This window comes from Larus michahellis, chromosome 3, assembly GCF_964199755.1.
Source record: "Larus michahellis chromosome 3, bLarMic1.1, whole genome shotgun sequence".
Lineage (NCBI taxonomy): Eukaryota > Metazoa > Chordata > Aves > Charadriiformes > Laridae > Larus > Larus michahellis.
Genome location: NC_133898.1, coordinates 18,319,144 through 18,344,432, shown reverse-complemented (window position 1 = coordinate 18,344,432; position 25,289 = coordinate 18,319,144). Strand labels below are relative to the sequence as shown.

Here is a 25,289-nt window from a genome sequence, read left to right as displayed (position 1 = left end):
TGCTGTTGGGCTGAACATTAGGATGGCGTCACCTTGGGCTCACTGGCCTGTGTCAGGTGAGTCCAAAAACATCCTACAGCAGAGCCACAGCTCTTCTGCCCTGTTCCTAATTCAGCCCAAACCAGGATGGCAGGACGAAAGCAAATCTCTTTGGGGATTATTTCAGAGCTGCTGAGCCCCAGCCCACCACCGTGCATTGACGAGATGCTGTTCACCTCTGGGTCCCTCCCTGTATCAACCCACCTATCTATTAGAGGAGATTATAATAACCGGCTGCCTCAGATGGTGTTTTGAAGCTGAGCACTTGCAAATGCTTGAAGATATTTGGATTATAGATGGGCTAAATAAAAGCTGATATGAGAAGTAAAGCTTATAAGGTGTGGTAAGACGAAGGGCTAGCTTTCAGGTTTTCCACTGGGCTTTAAATCACACCTCTTCTTTTGAATAATAATGTGAAACCATAAAATCTTTGTTACTGAGAGGCACCGTAATAAGCGTTTTGTATTGGAATCAAAATAGTTTCTTTTAAAAATACTCAAGCCCTCTTTAAACTGCCAAGTCCTTAGTCAGATATTTAGCCCCAGATCAGAACTTGAACTGTTGCCACTTGCTTTAAAATTCTAAGCATCAGTATAAAAATAAACCACGAAAAATTCATTTTGAGTACAGCAGAATCCATGGACACAGAGTTGAAAGCCCATTGTTAAACAAGCAAGTACTCTCCTAATCATAACAAAAAGAGAGCGCCATAACACAAGGTGAAAATAACCAGAAAGCAAACAGAACACACCATTGATTGAGTCCTTCATTATCTAGGATAGCTTTTAATGGAGGAACCTGCGTGTGTGTCACTGCTCTTATCTCTCCAAAGGCAGTATGCACACACTGTAAAAATCAGTCTCTTCATTTTCTGCTTGAAAAGATCATTGTGAAAAAAAAAGTGTCAGGGGGTGGAGGTCATGCTGATTTATTGGCAATTAAACCTGCAGGATTTCTGCACTCCTTTCAAAACAAAGTATCTCTGGGTAATTCAGCCTGGCAGATTACATAGCGGGCTATCTACTAAAAGGCATGAATCTTTTTGTTTGTGCACAACAGAAACAATTGACTTGGTCTTATTTAGGAAATTGCTCCTATTTTCTGTAAGGTATTTGTATTACCCATGAAGAGAGGGAGGTAAGGCATCTCTTAAGAATGCAAGATTCTTTCCAATGGTAAAAATGCTGGTTTTATTCCTCATCCGTTGTTGAGGATAGCAAGTCTACAGATAAACTTCCTCCTGCTTGAGAGTAAAGAGATGATGGTGCTAAATATATAATCCAAATGCATTGCTAAGGAAGACACATTTGCTTTACTCGGGGGTTGATTTATCCATACTTATCGTACTTCTGCCTGAGCTTTCAAACCGAGCTGTATCAGCCTGGTTTCTTGGTGATGATTTTCCAGCTGTATGATTTAGAAGTCTGAAGAAGAATGTCACCCTTAAGTGGCATAGCTAAAGTGGCAAAATGTTCACTATTCTGTTTTGGCAGAACCACCTCATGCAGGTTTGGGCTTACCTCATTTACTGAGCTAGCATAAGCTATACCAAACAACCAGATACAAGTATGACCGATATTGCCACCCAAAGTGTTTCCCAGCGTAGCGGTAATGTCAAACTCTTTCTAACACAGGTAACTTCTTAGCTTTGCAAATGGTTTTGGATATCGAATATCGTAGAGTCGTAATGTTTCTTTGGTGGTTCAACACGTGTATTTCAGTTCTTGGACATGCAACACGCAGAGCAGGAGGAATACTACAACCAGCATTGAACATCTTCCCAACCAGTGTGGTGGCTTTGGTTGTATGGTTGGGAAAGCACCTACTTGTTCATTTTGCCAGGTAATATTGTCTCTAAGACTTCCTTTGTAGTGACCTGCTTGTCTGAGCTCTGGATCTACACTGCAGAGATGTTCAGTGGAGAAGTGTGGTTCTCAGGAGATGTTAACAGACCCTCGATCTTAGGAGGAACTGTTACGGGGGGCAGGCAGAAACAGAGTGCATGTTCAGTTCCTATAACAAGGGACTTCGGACCTGTGGGTATATCGCTACAACCAGATCTGAACAAGAACTTCAGCACCGAGTCCCATTTAGGACATAGCAAGAGATGCCAGGGAGAGCAAGCGTGGCAGGCGGCAGGATGGTGGGAGTAGAAATGCTACAAATCACGCACTGCACAGCATCCCTCGGGGCTTTGCCTAGGGTGAGGGAAGAGGCCAAATGCTAGACAAGACTGGTGGTAGGAGAGAGCAAAAGGGAGACATTCCCAGACAGATACCACAAGCAGAAAGTTATGGTGTGGGAGCCAAACAGGCAGATGCACCAACCTGGAGAAATAGGAAGTCCCTTTGAAGTTATTTCTTCAAACAACCTGACAATGCAAATCGGAGATCCCGCTTGGAACAAGAAGTCCTAGGAGAAATAGGTGTCCAACCGGTGCTGGACCAGCATTTCTCTCATGGCATCACTGGGCAGAAACAAAGGTTAACCTGATCCTGCAAAGAGCACCCTGTTTTGCTCCTCTGGAGGAGACAACGCCATTCCTGGGTGGCTTAACCTGACAAACTCTTCTTAAGCTGGCTTTCCGCAGGGTGATACACCAGTTGTAGGTCACCGGGATCAAAGTGCCTGTGGTTTCACAACGCAAAGTGCTGAGGCACTGCGAAGCCCAGCTGACCATACACAGGTGTGGCAGAAATTCCAGCACAGCAGCTGGGCCTCGCTGGCCCTCGTATCACACATCCATGCCACTGGACCTCCAGCACTTGCCCTTCTGCTTTTTAGCAGTTCCCTTCTTGGCCTTGCCCGCTCTCCATGCTCTTAGGTCACACCTAAGACCACCGATCATATGCGGTACTTTAGGCAGCAGCATGGGTGATGGGCTTGGGTGAGGAGGTGCTTTCATGGTGCTGGGTAGCACAGATCAGCCCAGGCTGATGTGTCCCGTGGAGAGTCCCTGCTGTGTCCTCTCCCCTCCAGAGAGGCAGGTTGCAACTGCTGGGTTTCATCTTCCCAGTGGTATGGTCCTCCACTTACCGGGTCTGGATGACTGTCCTCGCTGTCTGGGGAAAGCCTTACACCAGGATGCATGTATAAATGCCACCTACTAGTGAGACCTCGGATTGAAATAAGAAAGAAGGTCTGAGGAAGTTGACCCTGACATGGGAGAGGCCTATATTCCACCCAGAGCAGAAAAACACCACCCCAAACTGCTTCTTTTTTATTTTTCTTTTTGCTTGCATTTCACCACCTGTGGTGAGAGCAAGACAAGCAGAGCCGTGACGGTGCCCTGAAGGGGAGAGGACAGCCAGCCTCTGGCAGAAACCACGCGGGAGCCGGGTGGGAGAGCTGCAGTGACGAGAGCGGTTTTGGCAAAGCAGTCACGGTGTGTCCTTGAGTGGTCAGTACCTTCAAGGACAGCCCTGGAGCCGGGCCAGGAGGCACCAGCAGCCTCTGCTGAGTCTGTCTTGGCTCTGAGCAGGAGGTGACAAGAGTAGGGTGAAGGGCACCTCCTGCCATCTCTTCATCACCTTCCCCCGCCTCTGCAGCATGTCTTCCCCATGCCCCCTGCCTTGGGGACTGCAGGAGGTGCTGCATGGGCACCCTGGGGAACCGTGTGGAGACCTGTGGTGTAGCACCATGGCTAATATCTGTCCCACCTATTTTCGAGGTCTGTGTTGGGAAATAGCACCATGTCCTTGTCATGTTTAGTGGATGACTTCTGCTTTGCTTGGTGGCATTTTGCTATAGGTTCCCTTCAGTAGCTCTGGTGCTTGTCCTGCCTGCAGTAGAAGGCTGGGATGGAGCAAGAGGAGACCAAGGCGGCGTGTGGGCTTGGACTGCCAGCAGCCGCAGGTCTCCGTTGCGGGACAGGTTACATTGTGGGAAAGAATGGTTGAATGCCTTTAATCTGAGATTTGGGAGCAAGCAGCTTTCAGGGATTCTGCACAAAGCATCCTGGCAGGGCGTCCTCCACCTGTGGCTCTCCAGGTTCTGGGGAGTGAGCAAACGTGCAGCAGATAACACTGGTGGCCTTGGCTCCATCTGATGCTGTTGCTCCCAGCCCTCCCCCACCTGCTCCCACAAATCGCATGCAGGATTTAGCAGGCAAACTGGATCATGGCAAGGAAGCAGGGATCAAACTGAGCATGGACAGCAAAGAGAGACAAACACAGGTTCCTCGATCATCCAGCAGCTGCCTGGGCACTAAGTGAAGGCATCCTGATGCCTGCCAAGGATGTCAGGAGTCAAACCAGGCAGGGACAAGCAGAACAAGCAAACATCAGGAGAGGTGTCAGTGCCCCCATGATGACCTGAAAAGACCTGTGGTGGAGCCCTGTCCCCGCCTGCCCTTGAAGGGTGCATACCCTTCTCTCCCGCTGTGTGTTCAGAGGGGACCAGGAGAGCCTGGAGCCCTGGTGTGCCCCAGCTCCTGTGTGAGATCTGACACAGATCCGTCACGGATCTGTGCCGCTGCTGAAGACAGTGTGGAAATGAAGCATCGCCCCGGGGTGCAAATGGTGCTCCAGCGGGAACGTGCTTGTTTTTGCAGCGCTGCTCCTGGGGGCTGGGGCTGGTGGGAAAGCAAAGGTCCTTGAGGAGTGACCCGCCACCGCCGCTGTAATGCTAGGGATGCTGAATCACATATCTGTGGCACCCGCCTGTCCTGTACCTGCTACCCGACCTGGCAATGCCCGCTCAAAATGCTCTGTGCCCCAGCTGGGCTGGGTCAGCTCCGGCTCCTCCAACAGCGCACGGAGGAGCTGTTGCAGAATTGCAACTACATGTGTTCCTCTAGAAGACGTAAATTCTGCCTATGGCCCGTTATCAAGATGACTACGATATGAGGTGGAATGCTGAAGCCTTTCCAGGGATTGTGCTGGGCTTTCTTCGGCCTCCTGTGCCCCCCTCCCCAAATCCACTGCTGCAGCCACCAGTCACTTCACAGGCAGTAGAAGACCAAAGGTGGCCCTGGTTGGTGTTGGAGGTGAGGGCCTGATGAAATAGGCACTCTAGAAAGCATCAAATCTCCCTTACTGCCTTTATTGATACAGAGTTGCTGGATTTTTAACAACATAGTATGGTTTAAAGCCAAAAAAACCTAACCTGGGCATGTTGAGGAGCAGAGAGGACCCAGGAAGATAAAGGTGACATTTTTCAGGAGGTGTAGAAACATTTTATTTCATTTGAAGTGTTGCGCTACACCCTGGTTGAAATCAAATGCCCATCCAAAGGCCAAGTTTTATTTTTTGTTTCCGTGAGGGGGTGGCGACTTCAGGGCACTTTCAGCTTTTATCTTTTTAGGTTTTGTTTGGTTTGCGTTCTGGTTTTTTTTTTTTTTTCTCTTCCACTAAAATAGACAGGGTGAGAGGGCGTACGTTCCTGCTGAACTCAGCTTGTGTTTTGAAAGGGTAAGTGGAAAAATATCTGTGAGCAGCTCCGCTTTAAAGGCCAGGGCGTAAAGGCAGTCAAGGGCTGAGAGTGGCTACCACTCTCGGTGGCCCGCGCTGAACTTTTCACGTAGCATATTGAAGCCAAATGGATCCGGGATTCAAACGTCTCTCTCTCAGGTTGCCGCCCGGCCGGGGCAAAAGGCAAAGCAACACAACCTGGTCCTACAGGGAAACAAGGTTCAGCTCAGGCACCGCTCCTCCCTCTGAAGCAGCTGAGGTGTGGTAGCCATCCGGGCAAGCTGCAGCCTTTGCTTTCTGGGAGGCAGAGGGACGGGAATTTAGGCAAAAGAGCCTCTTACAGGCAAAAGTATTGCTGGTACCAGCAGTGCTAGGTCTATTTTTAATGGTTTAGGAATGGAAGGTGCTTTCAGCATTAGATGGCTTTAGCAATACACAATTAATATAAGTGCACTTCCGTTGTCCGCCAAGAGGGTAGGAAGGGCCCCGGATAACTTCTGAAGCTGGAAAAATAAAAGGTTGAATGATTCATAACGTATTCAATCAGTGGAAATTAGGTAGGAGCAAAATGAAAGTTGCTGAGAACAATTTATTCTGGTCAAATCTGTGTGGTTGGACTCTGTTTCTGACGCCGGTTGTGCTTCACGGCGCAGCAGAAGGAGCCGGGCTGAGCTGGATTGGATTCTCTGCCCTTGGGAGAATATTCTGCCTGCTAAAACCCTGGGCCCGATTCATCCTTGCTCTTAAAAAACCCAAGAGGTTTCTCTCTGAACTGAAATTATTTCCATTAAAAAAAAAAAAAAGACAAAAAAGAACAACTTCTTCCAGCTAATGTGGAGTGGTGGAATTTCATTTCAAACACGTTCCCATCCTCCCTTATAAATAAAATTACTGCAACGCATCACGAGGCAGGCAAAAGGAAACCTTGGAAAGGGCGAACAAACTTTTTTTTTTTCCCCCCCCAGCAGCGGATGGGCCGGGAAAGAAAAATTCCTCCGTGCCCGTGACTTCCCGAGGTCCTTTTTTACGATGCTGGTAAAACTGCGAGCGCACGCAGCGCTGAGCAAACAGCAAAGTTCTCGCCCGGGAAAAGCTTCGAGCGGAGGACAATTGCGCCACGAGGCCGAGCAAACACGGCGGCGGTTTCATCTTTGTTGAGAGGATTAAAAAAAAAAAAAAAAAAAAAAAAAAAAAAAATAATTTTTTTTTTAAAAAATAATAATAACAACGAAGGTTTAGCGTCGGAGGAGAAATGGGAGGGGCGGGGGGAGAACGTTGGCAAAACCGCACCAGCGTTTTGGGGAAGGGGAATGGGAAGGAGGGTTTATTTTTGAAATTGATGGGTTTTTTTCGGGGGGGGTGCTGTGGGGGGAATTGGGGTGAGCGAGGATGGTTCGGGGAAGGATGAGGAGCCGGGGAAGCCGCTCGCCTCCCCGCGCCGCCCCGACGGCCCCGGGGTGGCGGCGGTGCCCGGAGGCACCGCCGCCACCCCGGGGCCGTCGGGGCGGCGCGGGGAGGCGGTACCGGCGACGAAGACGAGGAAAAGCGGGGGGGTGTGTGTGTGAATTTGTTCCCCGTTGCCATGGGGAGGCGGGGAGGGCGGTGCCGCCGCCGCCGCCGCTGCTGCGCAGGGAGCAGCTGCTCCCTGACACATCCCCCCGCTGCCATATTGTGTCCGCGCCGCCGGCCTCACGGCTTCATGACCGCGGTGAGTGGGAGCCGGCCTTCTTTCCACCCACCACCCCCGTTTTTCCCCACGCCTCTTTTGGTTGCTTCCCCCCCCCCCCCTTTTTTTTTTTTGTTGTTTAGTTCTGGCGTTTTGCGGGGGGTTGGGGTTTTTTTTTTTTGGTTTTTAAGGGTTTGAGGACGGGGGGGGAGGAGAGTGGGGAAGAGCGGTGGGTCTCGGTGGGGCTTCGTGGGGGGGGGGAAGGGGGGGGTGCGCCCCACGCATAGAGGGGGCAAAGCGACATCCCCTCCCCTCCCCTCCCCTTCCCTTCCTCCCCCCTTCCCTTCCTCCCCCCCCCCCCCACGCATGGGGACAACGCGCGGCGCTTCCTCTTCCATGAGGGTGCGTGGGGGGCGCACGGTGCGTGGGGAACCTCGTCCCCACGCCGCGGCGGGAGCGACCTCCTTCTGCCCCCTCCTTTCCGCCCCCCCCCCCCCCAGCTCCTCCTCCCGGCGCGGCTCCGCGGAGCTTCCGCCCGCGGTTTTTTACGCGGGTGACCTCCCGGCGCAGGGCCGCGCTTCTTACGCGGAGGTGATGGAGGCGGGTTCCGCCCGCGGCCGGGGGGTGGGCGGCAGCGCGGCCGCGCCGTGCCCCTCGCCGCCGGGCCAGCGCCATCGAACCCTCCGGCGGTTTATTGAATTAGATAAAACACCCCTCCGTTCCACCACACCCCCCCCCCTTTTTTTTTTTTTTTTTGGCCTTATTCCGCTGCGCCCCCTTGTCCCCGAAACGGGTGGGACACCCCGCCACGGGGGCGCGAAGGGTCCGTGGGTTGCAGAGGTGAGCGGGGCGGGGGGAAGCGGGAGACGCGTTACCCTCGTTTTGGGGGTAAAAACACTGGAAACGGCTCACGAGGTGCTGGAGGCAAGGCCGGGATCTGCACGTGGCCCTTGGGGGTGTCCCGGCAATTTTTTTGGGGAGGGGGGGGATTGGCGGAGTTGGGCAGGGAAGCGCGGTGGCCGCTGAGGAGCCGCGTCCCGTTGCCCGCCGGGCCGAGTCCCCGCTCGGATACGGGGGTGCTCCCGGTCTCCCAGTTGACGGGGGCGCGGAAACTGGCTTTTGTTCGTAAAGGTTTGGGTTCTGGAAAGGCCCAAACAAAGAGTAAAGAGGACAAAGGGTAAAAACCAGAAAATAAGGAGTAACCTTGAGTCGGGGCCCAATAAACTCACATCCCCGCCGTGGTGCCTGCCTGGGGATGGGCGTCATGCACGAAATGTGAAGTTAAAAATGCGGAATTAGGTTTGACTTGAATGCTGTGAAGGTGACTTGGTTAGGTTTGGGACTAACCTGTGAAATCAAGATAACTTTATATATGCTATACTCTCCAAATCTTGTTATTGGCGGTCTTGCATTTAGATATGACTTTGGTAACGGGTGGGTTTTAATGTATTGTGTGAATCACTTCACTTCTGTTGGGCTTCTTGGTCTGGGGGTCTTTTTTACCTCCTAGAAGTCTGTTGTGATGCTACAGCTATGCACGATAAATTAGGCTGGCATTATCTTCTGTCAGAAAACTGGAACTAGTTTGCAGTTGTTGTGGTCTTTTTTTTTTTTTTTTTTTTTTTTTTTCTTTTTCTCCTTGGCAGGTGCCAGCTCACATTTTCCAAGCTCTGCAGAAGATAGCTGGGACGCATCAGCTCTGAACTGAGAGCTACGTGGTATCAATTAACCTGGCGCAGACCTTGAGCCTAATGAATTTAGCTGAGTGCCAGGCTGTGTTGTTTCGGAGCTGGGCCTCCTGCTGCCGCAGCGGTTCGGGTGCTGCTGGGGGGGCTCCTTGTGTCCAGCTGCGTCATTGGAGTTTTGTAGAAATAGGAAGAAGATGGTAATTCTCGCTTTGTATGTTTGAGTGGCCTAAAATATAGGACTTTTCTGTGGTCTTAGTGTTGTTTTTTGCCCCCGAATGCCCCGTAAGCTGAGCGGTGTCGCTGTACGTGGTGTTTAGGCTTGCAGAACGTGGTGGAGATGCTGCGGTGGCTGGAGATGCTGCCTTGGCTGTAGCACCAACCCTGTATCGCTTCAGGCGTGCTGTCCTCCCTGGGACCTTGCCGGAATAAAACTCCGTTGATGTCTCCCTTGTCAGCGTCTTGACCAGAGGATGAATTTGTGACCCCTTTGGGTGCTGCTGCCGAGGCCGCACCGAAGGAGCTCCGCGGGGATCGCTCAGCCCGAGAAGTAAGATATCTTTTTTTATCCAAAAGGGACACCAGCCGAGGAGCGCGCTGCCTCACCAGCTCCAACCAGCACAGGTTTTCTGCTTGAGGAGCCTTCCCGTGTCCTCTGGGGAGCTCGGGATGGAAGGCGCCAGCATTGCCAGCAGCTATCTCAGTGTCAGGATGTGCCAGTCCAGTAAGTAATGGAGCAGATACGGGGACGTGTCATGGTCCCGTCAAACGAGAAAAAGGACTGCCTGGAGAGCGAGTGCAATGCCCGGGAAAGACAACAGAGGCTTAGGGGCATGTCAGGCTCCTTTTTACCATCTTTATTAAGCACAGGCTCTGCCCCCTCAACATAGTTGTCTTGAAAACCTGACGCGTTCGGCAAAGGCAAACTCTTTTGGTGAGTGAGATAGTTTGGCGGCTGCGGATGCTGTGTACGGGTTTAGTTCAAGCTGGTGAGAAAGCGATGCGGTGCATGTGCTGGAATGTCTGTTCCCATAAGAACAGTGGGAGTTTTGACGCTGGTTTCACCAGGGTTGTAATTCCACCTTCCTCCCCCGTCGTCGCTCCTTGGCTACTGGTTGTTGGGGTTCAAAGGAAGGTACGGAAGGAGATACCCTAGGCACTCGGAAGACTTTTTCCAAATGCAGATTCATGTTACCTTATCAGAACGAGCTGGGTAGTGGGATTACAGCCAGTGGGGTGACAGAAAGTGGGGGTGTTGGGATGGTGTGCCCACAGCTGCTGCCGCGGTGCATCTCTTGCACCACCCCCTTCCATGGGGTGCTCCGACTGCACTGCCGCCGTGCAAAACCAGCTCTGCAAAATATAGCTTTCCTCTCCCGGCTGTAAATCAATGCGAAGCGGCCTTTTTGTAAGTGAAGGTCATAGCTGGAGTGGTGTGTACTCACTGCCTTTTCAGCACAGGTGTGAATTCTGCCCCTTTTATTCCATTTGGCTCCTCGAGTTTTCTTTTTATGGCTGTTGCCGCTCCTTCCCCTCCTGTTAACGAGGTGCGTTGTGTGTAAGCTTGTGTATGGGATGTCACTGCCTCGCTTATGGCCTCTTTGAGGGAAGTAGATGGAGGCGGCGAGTGCCTCATCCCGCCGCTCGACAAGTGCAATGGTGTTGGGCAACTTCCTGCGTCTGGGCGCTGCTGTCGGCTCGGTGACTCAGGGCAGCGCGGCGGCGGCGGCTCTCGACAAGCGCACGGTCGCAGGCTGCAAACACCCATCCGCATCCCAGCCCAGCAGCTGAGAGTGTCGGTCCGGGCGCCTGTGGGGTGTCTCTTCCCGGATCCAGCAGGTTCCTTGGCTCCCAGAGGAGACACCCACAGGTAAAACAAGAAAACCCTGAGATGTTGCTTCACTTTTTTTTCCTGTGTTTATTCGTTCCCTGTCATATTCGTTCCCTTATAAATACTTAAAGGGTGGGTGTCAGGAGGATGGGGCCAGGCTCTTTTCAGTGGTGCCCAGGGACAGGACAAGAGGTAATGGGCACAAACTTGAGCATAGGAAGTTCCACCTAAACATGAGGAGGAACTTCTTTACCCTGAGGGTGGCAGAGCCCTGGCACAGGCTGCCCAGAGAGGTGGTGGAGTCTCCGTCTCTGGAGACATTCCAAACCCGCCTGGACACGTTCCTGTGCCACCTGCTCTGGGTGACCCTGCTCTGGCAGGGGGTTGGACTAGATGATCTCCAGAGGTCCCCTCCAACCCTATGGTTCTATGATTCTATGATGTTACACCTGCCTTCTGACTTAGTGCAGGCCGCGTGATGATGAACTCTCTGTCCCATCCTCACCATGCCCTTCTCCCAGGTAACAAGTGATAGGACAAGAGGAAATGGCCATAAGTTGCTCCAGGAGAGGTTTAGATTGGATATTAGGGAAAATTTCTACACCAAGAGGGTTATCAAACATTGGAACAGGCTGCCCAGGGAAGTGGTGGAATTGCTGTCCCTGGAGGTATTTAGAAGATGGGTGGACGTAGTGCTTAGTGATGTGGTTTAGTCATGTTTTTTGTCAGTGTTAGGTTGATGGTTAGGCTCGATGATCTGAAAGGTCCCTTCCAACCTAGGTGATTCTATGATTCTGTGCTGCGCAAAAGCACTCAGCGAGGCTCCAGGGTACTTGCAAAATAGAAGTGAAGTCAGCAAGCGGCACACAGCTCGCCTGTGCTTCAGTAATAAATGAGGTGGTAGGGAAGAAGTGCTGTCTGGTGCCAGCCAGCATCTTTATGGCCTGGTTCTCTGCCTCCTCCCTCTGAAACGCCACGGCTATGGAAGGACGAGGGTTGGACCATGCTGAGAGCTCCTCGGCGCCGAGTGCCCGGAGCTCTGCGCGGTCTGTAACCGGGAAGTCTCACTGCCGTGTCCAGGGTGGGAATACCCGTGCTACTAAATGGCTGCTGGCGTACCAGGACCATTTTAAGAGAAACCTGGAATAAGAAGATTTATACCAAGAGTCAATGATGCAAATTTTTACTTTTTTTTTCGCCCTAGTGCGCTCAAATTATTTTCTGTTATGCTCAAACTAGACTTAGAGCTCCCTATTTTTTTCCTCAAAGGTTAGGGTGTGTTAGGGACTCCATTAAATTGGCTAGTAGTGCTGCAGAAATCACCCCCCCACCCCTCCTGCACCCTTCTGTAAGGATTAGATTATGAGTTGGGAGTGTTTTCACCCAATTCCCGCTGGCGGAAAATCCTGATGCGATTTACATGGGTCAGCGGTACTCGAGTAGGTGGGCAGCCTTGCAGCGTGGCGGTTGTGGTCCACGGTGGCTAATGAGTTCTGTGAACTGGCTGATGGGGTGGGTTTGAAGCGCGGCGCTGGGCTGAGATCAGCTTGACAGCCGGTGGCGAAGCCGGTCTCTTCATTACAGCCCCACAGGCTCACGTGCCTGTCTCTGAGCGGCATCGTTGGGGACCTTGGGCTTGATCGAGGTGACCGCATTTTCCAGCTATGAAGAGCTGGATGGGTGGTATGCGGGCGATGCTGCTCGATCCTCGCGTTATTTTGTTTATGCATCTGGGCGCCCCACCAGTGTGCATCGTACCAGTTGCCATCGCGTTTTTAGCATGGACTTCGTGATGTGTGACTGGTTGTATTCCCAAAGCCCATCTCCCGGAGCAGCTTATCTTGATACCACGCTCAGGCTTTGTTTCTTCTCTCAGATTATTTCCAGTGCATTCCCGTCTCGCAGTTTGCAGCTACTTTTAGTTTCCCAGTTGACTTGCTGGCTTCCTTTTTAACACTGTCACTGGATTGCATTGTGCTTAAATTTGTGGCAAGTATCTGGTCACCTGAAAGCTAACTACTGGATGTGGAGAGAGTTCAATGACTGGAAAACTTGCACAAAGTAGAGCCAAGTGAGCGGGAGCTGGGAAGCTTGGTGCCAGGCAGCAGCTGCAGTCCCTCATCCCTCATCCTCTGGCCTGTGAGGACCATCACCAGATGGGTTTGGTCATCAGCTGGTTTGGTTTGGTTTAGGGATGCTGAGCAGTCAAAAGTATGAGCTAATATGCTTTTGGGCTTTTTGACCATGCCATATGAGAAGTGTCGGATGGGTTCTTGTACTTTGACGGTCTGGTTTTGCTAGCACAGATGCCTTTCTTCTGTGTTCAGAGAAACTGGTATCTTCTGTGGCCTTCCATCTGAAGGTTTACCTCAGCATACAGACCCTGTATGATCAAACTGGGCCATTTTTGTGTCCGAGAAACCTGCTTGGTCCAATTGTTCCAGCGTGGGATCTCCGTGTAGAAGAAAAGATAGGTTTTTTTGAAACAGAAAGCCAAGTTCACCAGTTGTGGAGTAAAATTAAGAGGAAGTTGGCCAGGGAGGCCAGCACGGTGAAGAGCATCACTTTGCTGTGCCCGGGGCTCTGGAGGAAAACTTGAGCTTCGGGAGCAGGAGCTGGGAAACTGCAATCGGGGACAGCTTTGCGATGATGAGATTTTACTGGTAACACGGCGGTGTCTTTGTGGTACGGCTCCAATGATGCTTTTAAATTAAATCTTGCAGAAGGGTCACATGGGGCAAAGTGTTCGGTTTTCAGCTGAAAATCGGGAGTTCTGGCACTTTAAGGCTGAAGAAGGCAGAAAGGCTGGAGGGAAAAGATAGCATTATGTTTTCTAGTGTTGGTAAATTGTCACTGACACCAGCTGAAATGTAGCTATATTCACTTCTGTTTCAAGAGGATGGTGGAGAAACACGTGGAACGGTTACCCTGGAAAAGGGAATTAGCATCAGAATTATTTTGGAAGGCATTTGCTCAAATGGCTGGCTTGTGAACATATCAATGGCTTACGTTTTTTTGCATTTTAGTTCATTTAGCAAGCAACGTACTGAATTTAAGGAACATGACTTGAAGACGTCTTTTGAAAAGCTACTATTGGCAATAAAGCATTTTTCTTAAAAGCGCTTCCCCCCCTCCTTTCTGCGACACCAAGGGTTTTTCTTAATAGTTTAGATTTCGCTGCTGGATTTGGTTTTTTTTTCATTTCCCAATTTCTCTGTTAGACTGTTTTCATGTGCGTGTTTTAAAACTGAGGCACAGGGAACCTTGTCCGATAGTGACTGTAACCTTTGGAAAGGCTTCACGATTGCAAAGGCCCTGCAGGCAGCACTGGAATAAATGTCCCAAAGGCTACGGGCCGTGCACAGGGTCTGGATTGGTGTCCGGGCATGTCTGAGTTTACGTATCAGTTTCGTTTCGGATATTTATTTCAATCATAAACCCACTTGTGTGTGTGTGTGTATATATGTGTACTTCATAAAAAAAATGAAAACTTTTTTCATACAAATTATATCTCAGATGAAATCTCTTTCTCTCACTCCCTGCCCTCCCCCAAGCTATGATAAGGGTTTATTCCCTTCCCTTTTTTAAATTTTGCAGAACTTCATAAATTTTCGTAATATTGGACCTTTTCATTGGGTTTCATTTTGTTCTCTCTTTTTTTTTTTTTTTGTTAAAAAAAATGCTTATGGCTTTTCTGGTCCTTAGTTGTTTTGTTGTTTCTGTTGGTTTTTTTTTCAGGCTGACTTCAAGAAGCCAATACGCAATTTTTAAATGGGTTTTTAAACAATTATTTTTAATTTCCCCCTGCCTTTGCCAGCCAAGAGGAGCGGGAAGGGCCCCGAATGCCATGGGTGCTGCCCTGGGAGCATCTCTGGTGCCTTTTGTGGCCGGGGAGGGAGGGGGGTGCGCAGCTTCCCCCTCTTCTCCTCTGCAGACAACGGGTTCCGGCTTGCCGAAATCTATGGCCAAGAGGCGGTTTTGTCCCCAGGAGACCGTAATGCCTTTAGTTGTCTTGGATACGTGACATCATATAGCGTTGTAATCAAATATAGGCCTTTTGCGGGGCCTGGGAGGGCGGGGGGGGGAGGATTTCAGTCTGACCTCCAGCCCCGCCGAGCCGCCCCTGTGGGGTGGGCAGGGGATGGAGCAGGGCAGCCCCACACAAAGGAGATGAAGGAAGGAGGGGGGAGGTTAAATTAATGGGGGGGAAAATGGTCTGGTGTCATGCTTTTACTGCTGCCGGTCAAGCGGATGCGGTGCTTTTTATCAATGGGTTTTCACTAGTTGTGCCAAGATTTTTTTTTGTTGCTCTTCGCTCTAACGCACAAAAACTTGTCCTGTGCTGCGGGCATGATGGCTTGGAAATTTATGCTAAATTTGTGTAGGCGAGGGGTGACAGTCATTTATTTGTGTAATTCTTGGGCTGCTTTAACGACACGATACCTGCGTTGATGCATTTAAGTCAGAACAGTCCCCGGTGTCGATGCGCTTCCCGTCAATGCAAGGGAATATCAAAAATCAACAGAAGAGTTTGCTATTGGTATAGTTGCTTGCATGCAAAGGCACGTACACCAGTCTTTTAAAATATTCTCTCAGAGCTTGTATATGTTAGTACAAAAGTTGTGTGTAGAACACACAAATGCCCCAGCTCTGTAATTAAGGCTGCACACCCCGAGCTTCTTGCAGAGCATGGTTGCAGATCCGCTCTCATTAGTCTAAGTGTGACATGGCTAAAAATCCCTTCTCCTGGATTAAAATCACATTCTATTCCACAGACTTAGACAATGCATGGTAAGATTTTTTTTTTTTTTTTTTTAAATCTGGAGGGAAATTACTGCACTGTTAGCAGGTTCTACGTCTTCCCACTACTGGCAGAGGTGACCTAGTTGCTTGGCTGGTCCTACAGGAATAAATAGGTACGTTTAGTTGCGGAGGAGGTTGTCCTAACCTGGGGCGCCGATGTTGTACAGATGCCAAATGGCACCTTTCATCCGATGCCACTGGAGAGTAAAGAAGGGTCAAGCAGCAGCTCTGCTCACACGATAACCTGGCACGAACAAGGCTGTGGCATCTTTTAATGAAAAGGCTGAATTCTTTCTTGCTGGGTTGGTGAGTCCAGGCACGGTGGCCATAGTACTGACACGATGTCTGTGCACTGCTACCTGCAACGCTGCTGGTTTTGGAGAAGGTCACTTTTGGTGGGTTGGAGGTATCTGCTATGGCTTTGTCCCCTGGACTCTGCTGAAGCTGAGACTTCTTCAAGAAGGGCTGCTGCAAAAAAATTGTGCTTCCCTGCTTGCCTGAGGGTATGCTCAAGCGGACTTCCAGCGTTGTTAAACAGTTGGCCCGGGTTTAAAGCAGCTTCGTGTTCATAAAATGCTCATTCATCAAACCATTCGCTTCTGTGGCAGAACACAGCGCTGCTCAAGGTCTTCTGTGACAATGAAGTTGTAGCTGGGGATGCATATGGCAGCATGCAAACCTGGTTTAACCCCAGATGTTCTGTGCTAGGCTGAGGACCTCCCAGCCCCCATAACCTTTCCCAAACTTAGCTCTTCACTGAGTTTGAAAGAAGATTGCAGAAATATTATCTGGTCTTGCGACACTGAATCTCCTCCAATCTGTTGAGGCTTCTGTGAACCTGACTGCTATCCGAATACACCTGCAGCCTTAATCAGCCCCTTCGGACCTGGGCTGTGCTGTTCGGGTCACAAGCGGCCTGGAAGGGCAGGACTTCACTGGGCTTTGGGTGCTGGGATCAGCATTTATCAGCAGGGAGGTCCTCTCCTGGCTTTTATGTGTGCTCCTGAGCCATGCCAGAAATCACAAGACTGCTGCAAAGAAAGTCATCTCTCTCGCCTATTTTCTGATGTGCCTTTTAATCCTAACCCTAGAATCATCGTCCTCTGTCTCTAATTACCATGCAGAAGAACGTGCACCTCCGCTGCAGTACTTCATATTTGAGGAGTAGATGTTTGGTTGGCTTTTCTTTTGGAGGTGCTTGCAGGAGATAGATGCTCGAGTTTCTTAGGGTTTGGATGCCTGATGCTCTGCTTTCAGTTGCAAGTGTTGATTCTAATTAACAGCAGCGTGCTGTGTTACTGTGTACTTATTGGTAAGGCAAAGCACGTGGGACAGAGCATAAACTGTTGCACATTTTTCAGAGATGTTCTTGAAGCACGTTATTTCTGCGTTTGCACAGCTGGAGGTTGCCTTGTGGCTCTGCTTGCGGGGCTGGGGATGTCCCCGTGGGAATTGCAGCCAGTCTCTGGGCATTGGCTGTGCCAGCCGTAGAGCTCGGTTAAATGGTGGCCATCTGCCTCCTCTGTGGAGAGCAAGTCCTAGTGCCTACCACTAACCTTGTTTGCATCAAGCTTTCTAGCCGGTAACGTTAGGAAAAAAATCTGAGGTTCCAAGTGTATACGGTTTTATCACGATATCTGCATTGGAGAGCTTCTTCCGCATCCTTTTCTTCTCGCAGTCTGCTTCCCTTGCTCTTACTGTGGCATTCCTGCCGCGTCATCCCTGTCCACAACACCCTGCTAGCTTACAGCAAAGGCGGCTTTGGGTGGTATGGCCCTTACATAAAATACTAAACCCCAAATACTGGAAGTGGTAATCTCGAAAACAACAGCTTGGAAGTTGTGTTTTTACAGTCCCATCTGCTTATGGCCAAGCAGAGCACATATGGAGAAAAAGAAATTGTGGATTTTGGATGTCATTAAGGGTCCGCGTGAATGAAGAGGGGCTTTGGAGAGCACGCAAGCTGACCACTTGTGTGCCTTCAGGTACACTCCAGTGACACCGCTGTCACTCCCCACCAGGCTGCTACAGGCAGAAAGCAGTGCTGTCTCAGCTGAATAGTTAGAGACGGTCTGCGTGGCCCTTGGGTGCTTGAGAGGTAAGGAGGCCCTATGGGCTGCATGGTCCTTGGGTGCTTGAGTGGTGAGGAGGTCCTATGGTCTGCATGGCCCTTAGGAGCTTGAGTGGTGAGGAGGTCCTGTGGTCTGCATGGCTCTTAGGAGCTTGAGAGGTGAGAAGGTCCTATGGGCTACACGGTCCTTTGGCTCTTAAGGGGTGAGGAGATCCTGTGGTCCACGTGGTCCTTGGGTGCTTGCATGGTGAGGAGGTCCTATGGTCTGCATGGCCCTTGGGAGCTTGAGAGGCGAGACATGTCTGTTAATGAGCCTATCTGTGGGGTACTCCTTGGAACTGCCGTGGTTGATCTTTGTCTAGGGAAAGAGCAAGCGTTTGATGGCTTTGCAGTAGGGAGGCTGCCAATGTTGGTTTCTTCTTTGGAGGGGTGCTGCAGCAGGCCAGAGTAAGCTGGACAGAGTTAGAGGTTACCATATTCTGACCCCAAGGGAAGCAAATGTAGGATAGCCTGGTACAAAGCACGTTATGTCATTGGGGCTGAGGCGATGCTGTCTAGGAACAGTGGCTATCTCCAGAAAGGCAGCGCCAAAATTATCAGTTGATGGTCCTCAATGTTACTGATCTCGTTACTGCCATAGCAATGGAGTTAAGTATTACATCATTAAAATAACTCTGCTGTTTCTATATTTAAATTACCCTTGATGCAGCGTTCAATTCAGAGCACTGGAGAACACTCTTCGAAAACTGCAGTAGTTACAGAACTGTGATTTTTTTTTTTCTTATTTATTAGACAATAATAGTCTAATAATGGCCTTTATAGCTTTCTAGAAAAAATATTTTCATTTCTGCTGATGTGTTCATGTAGAAGATGTGTGAGGTGGTGAACTAGGCACCAAGGAGGTAATATGAGATGTGAATTTTTGTAATGCATCTACTAAGAGAAACGTGGCACTAGCCTACATTATTTACTGTATCATGCATGCAAAGAATTATATTTTTAAGTAGGGCATTAATTATTCTAATGATTCTCTGCTAAGACATAATAGCATGCAAACAAATAGCGTGTCGACACCACAATACCGACGTGATTTTAAGTGCTGGTTTAATAAGTTAATATGTTTTTCTTCCCTCTGTATTTTTGAGAAGACTGTGGGAGTGCCCGGGCCGTGTCTGTCTCGTAAAACAGACTTTATTGCCCCATGTTCACCGAAGGAATGAATACAGCGACCTAAAACTTGCGTGTGTGTGTGTGAATGTTCTTGATCTTGATCTGCTGCACTGACCGAAGATTTGCAAAGGGATATTTCATGCAACATGAACCGAGTGCTAAAATTACCAATACGCAGCGGAGAGGTGTAAGCTGGTACGTAGCTGCCTAAAGAGGCGCTGAACAAGGAGGTGAAGTTAGTTGTTATAAGGAAAACGGTGCAACCCACGTTGCGGCAAGGATTTGGGTTTGTCTGACTTTATGAATTTCATCACTAGCTCTTTGTTTGTTTTTTAACTGCGGGAAGGATTGAAAAAAGTGACATAAGCATATGTATATATCGCTGTGCTTAAAGCCAGCAATCACTGACTGCCAATATAAATCTGCTCTGATGGCTTGGGGGAGAAGTAAATGGTAGGGAGAGCAAAGCTATTTTTGACCAGCTGTTTGAGCAGTTTGCTTTCCTTTAATTTTTTTTTTTTTTTTTTAATGACTGAGCTGGTAGTTAATCACGCCCACCCCTGCACTTAAATAGAAAATTTGGGGATGGTTTCCAGCACTAGTACCGGTAAGGATAGGTGCAGGTGTTGCTGTCAAAACAGCCTTGCAAATAGCTGGTGCGGAAGTGTATGAGCCGATGAAGAGAGGAGAAGAAATTGCTGGTGGGAGACCCAGTGCGTTTTCTGGGGGAGGCACAAATTCTGCACCCCACGCCTGCCCGAGGCTGGCAGGGCTCTGGCTCCTGTTGGGGAGCATAAAATGTGGAGGTGTCGTGTTGCCTTTCTGCATCACCATGTCACGCGTCCATCGCATACATTGCTCCCCTCCTCCAAAATGAGGAGGCTGGGCAAATACGTCTCTGGGCAGGTTCATAGAATGGTTGGGGTTGGAAGGCACCTTAAAGATCATCTCGTTCCCACCCGCCCTGCCCTGGGCAGGGACACCTCCCACCAGCCCAGGTTGCTCCAAGCCCCATCCAGCCTGGCCTTGAACACCTCCAGGGATGGGGCAGCCACAGCTTCTCTGGGCAACCTATTCCAGTGCCTCACCACCCTCACAGTAAAGAATTTCTTCCTGATATCCAATCTAAATCTACCCTCTTTCAGTTTAAAACTGTTACCCTGTGTCCTATCATTACACTCCCTGATAGAGAGTCCCTCCCCATCTCTCCTGTAGGCTCCCTTTAGGTACTGGAAGGCTGCTATAAGGTCTCCCCAGAGCCTTCTCTTCTCCAGGCTGAACAATGCCAGCTCTCCCAGCCTGTCCTCGCAGGCTGATGCGGTGGGCAGTGTAATTGCAGGGACATGGTGAGGCTGTCAGGTGGGAGCCAGCCGGTGGTGTGGTTTTGTAGCTGGGACAGCCAGACGGTGTATGCAAGCTGGCCAACTCCACGCTTCCACTTTTCAGGAGAAGATGGAAGCACACGAAGCCATGTGTTTACTAAAAACGGTTGTAAGGAAACATCCAGTAACTGCATAGAGCCGCCTGGTGAGATATGATACAGAAACTGTCTGAGTCTTGCAGCTGAGCTCTTGCATTAGGACCTGGAGCGTGAAACCAGAACGACAGTACATGTATTGGGACAGGGAACTGGGTTGCTTTTTTTATTTATTTATTTGGTTTTTTGGGTTTTTTTTACAGTTAATACAAACCTCAGCATTGCTGGTAAACTGCATCCATACTCAGAGCGCCTTACGTTTATAGCAGGCTGGTATAGCTCCTGTATATATATAGAGAGAGATAGATACACACACCACACCTTTAGCGTGGTTTTGTTGGCCTGTACTTCTGGTGCAGTTATGCTGGCCCAAGCTCAAGGTGCAATGAAGCTCTAACATGGTCACACCGGCAGGAAAAACAGCTGTTAGCATCACAGATAGTTTGCTGGATGACCCCTATTAAAACTCTACGAGCAAGAAGATGGGTTTTGTTAGTGTAATGCCTCTAAACCATGGGTACCCTGTTAGACCATGCATTCTGGGTGGCAATTTTTCATAGATGCTAATTTTATTTAGTTAGTTTTTTTAATTTTTAAATTTTTTTTGCTACAGCAGGTCTGAGCTGCCACCCCAGCAGATGGTCCCTTCCCATTGAGAGCTGTGGGAGGGGAAAGAAGGTCTTCTGGACCTGGGCATCTCCATGGGACCCAGCTGAACTGATGGGCTGGCCAGATCTTTCCCTGGTGGAAAGGGGAGGCAGTACTTGGGAATGACTGTGACTTGTAGGGAGTTGTAAAGAGTTCATTTGTGCTGAGACCGCTAATTCACTTTATGCTGATTTAAGTTTTGCAATTTTTTTTTAAAACTCTTTGGGCACAAAAGGCAAACACTTCTAAATAGGGTCAATTTACAAAATATTGATTATAAGTAAAGACTTAATGTGAGAGCTGAACGGATTAGATCCTACCTGTTAAGGTCTTTTTCAGATTTCAGCTGTTGACTTCAAAATAGCTATTTTTTCTGTTTCCAAAATGGTGTTTCAAGATAAATACAAGTGCTTACCATAAGTTCTGGTTATAAACTGGGAGGGGGAGTTAACATGTGCTTGTGAGATTCCTGGGGGACTCATGTTGGACCCTGGCTCTTATCAGTATCCCTGCACGGTGCAGGGATGGTGCAGCACTGCATTTGGGTTTGGTGGGCTGCCAAACCGAGCGTGGTTTTGAAGGTTTGCATTGATTTCTGACCGCCTCCTTTGTTGCAGAGCAATAAAGCTAAATGGGTCCAGTCACTGGAATGACTCCGGATAAGAAAGCTGAAACGCCAGGAGCAGAAAAAGCTGCAGGACTACGGCAGTGTCACGGGATGGGAAGCTTGCCCAACGCAGGCGATGCCGGCAGGCCAAAGGCCACTGTGGTGGACAAAGATTCTGCGGACGACGAGCTCACAAATTTGAACTGGCTGCACGAAAATACTAACCTTCTAACAAACTTCAGCCTCGGAAGTGAGGGTCTGCCCATCGTTAGCCCCTTGTATGACATTGAGGGCGACAGCGTGCCATCTTTCTCGCCGTCCTGCTACCAGAACCCTGCAAAAAAATCCTCCTCTTCCAAGCCCCCTTACTCTTTCAGCCTTCTCATTTACATGGCGATCGAGCATTCCCCCAACAAGAGCTTGCCAGTCAAAGAAATCTACAGCTGGATCCTGGAGCGCTTCCCCTACTTTGCCACGGCACCCACCGGCTGGAAGAACTCGGTCCGACACAATCTCTCCTTGAACAAGTGTTTCCGGAAGGTGGAGAGAAGCCATGGCAAGGTGAGACCTGGTGGGAGGGAGGGGGATCGACTTTGAAATTCAGGGGGAAATGGAGAAGACACTTGTTATCAAGGACTTTTGGGGTTGGGGAGTTGTTTTTTTTTTTTTCCCCCCTCCATGTCCTCTTAACGCTTTATTTGCAGCTGTAGGTGGTTTGGGAATCCTACTTCTGACAAATCACAGGATGACAAAAGTCACTTGGTTTTGTTATTTAGTGCTGACCTGGGTAGAGGTAGCTGTCATGCATCCTTTTTAAAGCTGGCTAACGTGCTATTGCGAAGGGACCTGTTTCCATTATTCATAATTTTGTTAGCCTGCAGTACCCAGCCTGAAATTTCAGATATCTGTCTTAGGATGGCTTTTTGATGAAGCTTCTTAAATTGGTGCTCTCTCTGTTTTCCAACGCTGAAATTCTGGGGTGTGTTCCTCCTTCCCCTGCTTTCCCGGCTTGGCCACGGCTATGACTGCAGCGGGAAGCAGAAGAGATGGTGGGATGCCAAGCAGCTTCCCAGCTTGGCTGGCACAGGTGTTGCCCGTTTGGGTGCAGATGTGGTCTTCTGCAGGGCACCCTTGCTTGCAGGCATGCTGTACGTACGTGGCTGTTTCTCAGTATAACAGCTGTCTTGGATATTAAAGTGACTCTTGCCCTCGTGATCTTCTTTTACACTTAGCACAGCTTCTCCATCTTAATTCTTGCATTTAGTATACTGTGATATGCTTAATATGTGTTAATGTACTTGCTTTAACCTCTGTCATAACATAACAGCGTGTCTCTCTGCGTGGTGCAGACACGAGCTTCGCTTCTTAAAGTCAAGGATACTCTTTCCTGCACAAATTCTTTTTCTCACTTATATGATTTTACTAGTGACTTCCTTCCTCCCGCTCTCCTTTCCCATCCCGTGCCTCAAAGAGCTGTCTCCGACTTAAATAAACCAACAAACCACATACCGAAAGTCAACAAACAAATTCTGGACCCCTGTGCTTGGAGGTCGGCCTACGTGGTAAGAGGCTTGTTATCAGAAATGCACGCAATGCCTGGCGTGCTTGACAGCCTCTCGCTGTAGATAGAGGTCCTGGAGCTGAGCGGGCATCGGGAAGGACTGCCTTGGACCGGTAGGACTGAGCGTCACCACTTCTCAATATCCCTGCTTTTACATTAAATTCTTAGGGTGGTGTTTTCCCAAGCAGCAGCTTTGCCCTGGGGAAAAAAAAAAAAAAAAGGCTTTTTGCTGCTGCGTGGCAAGTCTGGTCCAACTGCCCCATAGCCAAGCCCTGCCGAGTGTTAGGACGGGCTTTTAATGCGGCTCCAGGTGCTGTAATGGAGTAACTGAGATGCTGGAAGGTGTCCCTGTGTGACAGACATGGACCTAAGCAGCAACCACATGCTGCTGCAGATGGCAAGGTTACCCTCAAAGGAGTGGGTGGCCCTATCTGGGAAGGGACACATGAGTTTCAGAAGAATTGGGGCAGGGGAGGGAAATCTCCTAAATCAGTGTATAATTTCCTGCTATCTGTGAACCCAGCTGTTTCTAGCCTGGAAACCCTTGCCATCTAGGAATTACCAGTCAACCCTTGTTCTTGGCACATGGGCAGCAGGACTGCCCGGTCCTCTGCTTACCCTGCTGGCTCCACCAGTGTTGCTGGGCTCCGAGTGGCTGAAGGAAAGCCAAAGGATGGCTTGCTGCTGCTAGGTGAGACTCCTCTAGTAGGAAAAACAAAACATAGGGTAGGTCCCACCACTGCCAGTAAGGTGATGCTGATGTGCTCTGTCAGGGTTTTCCCAAGGCTCTAGAGACTGCACAACTCTCTAATTCTTAAGAACAGAAACTGCGTTTACCAAAAAAAAAAGCCCCTCCTGAAGCTTTGCCAGAGTTTCCCCATTTCCAACACACAGTAGTTAAATCTTTACCCTCTACCCTGCTTAGAAAAGGACCGGATGAGAGTACTGCTCCAAATTCTTCCTGCAAAATAAGTCCGTGGCACGCACGGATTCCACAGGGGGTAACAGGAATGCTGCACACTCCTTCGGATGAACTCCTCAGGTATCTTGCAGCGAGCAGCCGTAGCTTGCAAGCTTGTCTTGCTGATCATGTTGCCTGTAACCACGCGCTAGCAATGTCCCTGGGTGCTTCTCTGAGAGAGCAAGGTAATTTTGTATTTTCCTTCACTTTTTCTTTGTTACTGGCATCTTAATTGCGTCTCGAAGGGAGCACATAGTAGGTTTCTTCTATCCCATGCGTCCATGGAAGCAGAGGTGCCCATGGCATGTTCCATGAGAGGGACATGTTCTATTTTGTAACGTCAGGGTAAGAAGGGTTTTAAAAACTTTCAAATGAATCTCGGCTCTTGTATTTGGAGGAGTGGAAATGTTTGACAGGTGGGGAGGGTCTGTGCCCCCCCCCCCATCCTGGGGCAGGCTGCTTTCAGACACCTCCCTGCCTATTGCTGCCGGCTGTCAGCTACGGAATCATCTCTTAGAGGTCTGGCAGCAAAAGTGGGAAGAGTTCTTCCTCATGTTTGCCATAAAGCTAATATTTCGGTTTGGACTTCATGTTTCGAAGCAGATCTCCTGGTTTTCTCCCCGGCTTACCCACGTGAGCTGGCACTGCAGGGCAGTTTTGGGATGCACGAACTGGATTCGTTTTGGCTGGTGCTAACCTGGAGGAGGTGCTGCAGGAGCGGGCTTGCCGTGCCCTGACTGCTCCCAGACGTTGTCCACAAGACCCTGCTGTATCAGATCTGGAGTTAAAAACCCTCCAAGGCACGTGCAGGCGATCCCCCAGCACCAGCTCTCTCACTCCGCAGAGCTATTTCCACCGAGCCGCGCCAGCCACATCGTGCTGCAGACGTAGCCATGGATGAACGTTCTCTCTGCACGTACATTCATATCAGCCAGCTAAATACCTTTACCCTGCCTCTCGCAGCAGGCTGCGGGCGTTCAGGAGCCTGGGATGGTGCTCGGCAGAGATAGAGCGAAGGCTGTCCTTGCTTGGATCACTGAAAAATACTGCATGTTACGGTTTTCTTCTAATGAGTTGAAGGGCGCTGAAGGGAAAGTAACTGCTTTGAGATGTCTTATGAGCCAGCACCACAGGTGAGCGGAGGAGCTTCTCACACCATGGAAACAGGATGTAGATACGTCAAATGTCTGCTAAAATATACATTATCCTTACTGTATGCGTCTGTTGTGATGCTGCTGTATCTAAGTGGTTGGCCAAGGTTTACCCCAAGTGATAGACTTAGGAGCTGAAATACCCTTTCTTATTAGAGCTGCAGTTGAGCTTGTGTCATCCAGACAGACGAGACTTCAGTGGTTCTCT

At 49.7% G+C, this 25,289-nt stretch overlaps 1 protein-coding gene across 5 annotated transcripts in view; it reads left to right on the top strand.

The window, feature by feature from the left end:
* The window catches only part of FOXN2 (forkhead box N2), a 66,772-nt gene that overhangs the window by 26,298 nt on the left and 15,185 nt on the right, over positions 1-25,289 (top strand). For 3 of the 5 annotated variants that reach the window (XM_074578907.1, XM_074578909.1, XM_074578911.1), the window contains exon 2: positions 21,419-21,969. In XM_074578907.1, the coding sequence (XP_074435008.1) occupies positions 21,433-21,969 (537 nt within the window). In that variant the 5' untranslated portion in view covers positions 21,419-21,432. Of the gene's footprint in view, positions 1-6,997; positions 7,159-21,418; positions 21,970-25,289 lie in introns of those variants that run through there. The other 2 variants (XM_074578906.1, XM_074578910.1) reach the window with 2 other exon arrangements.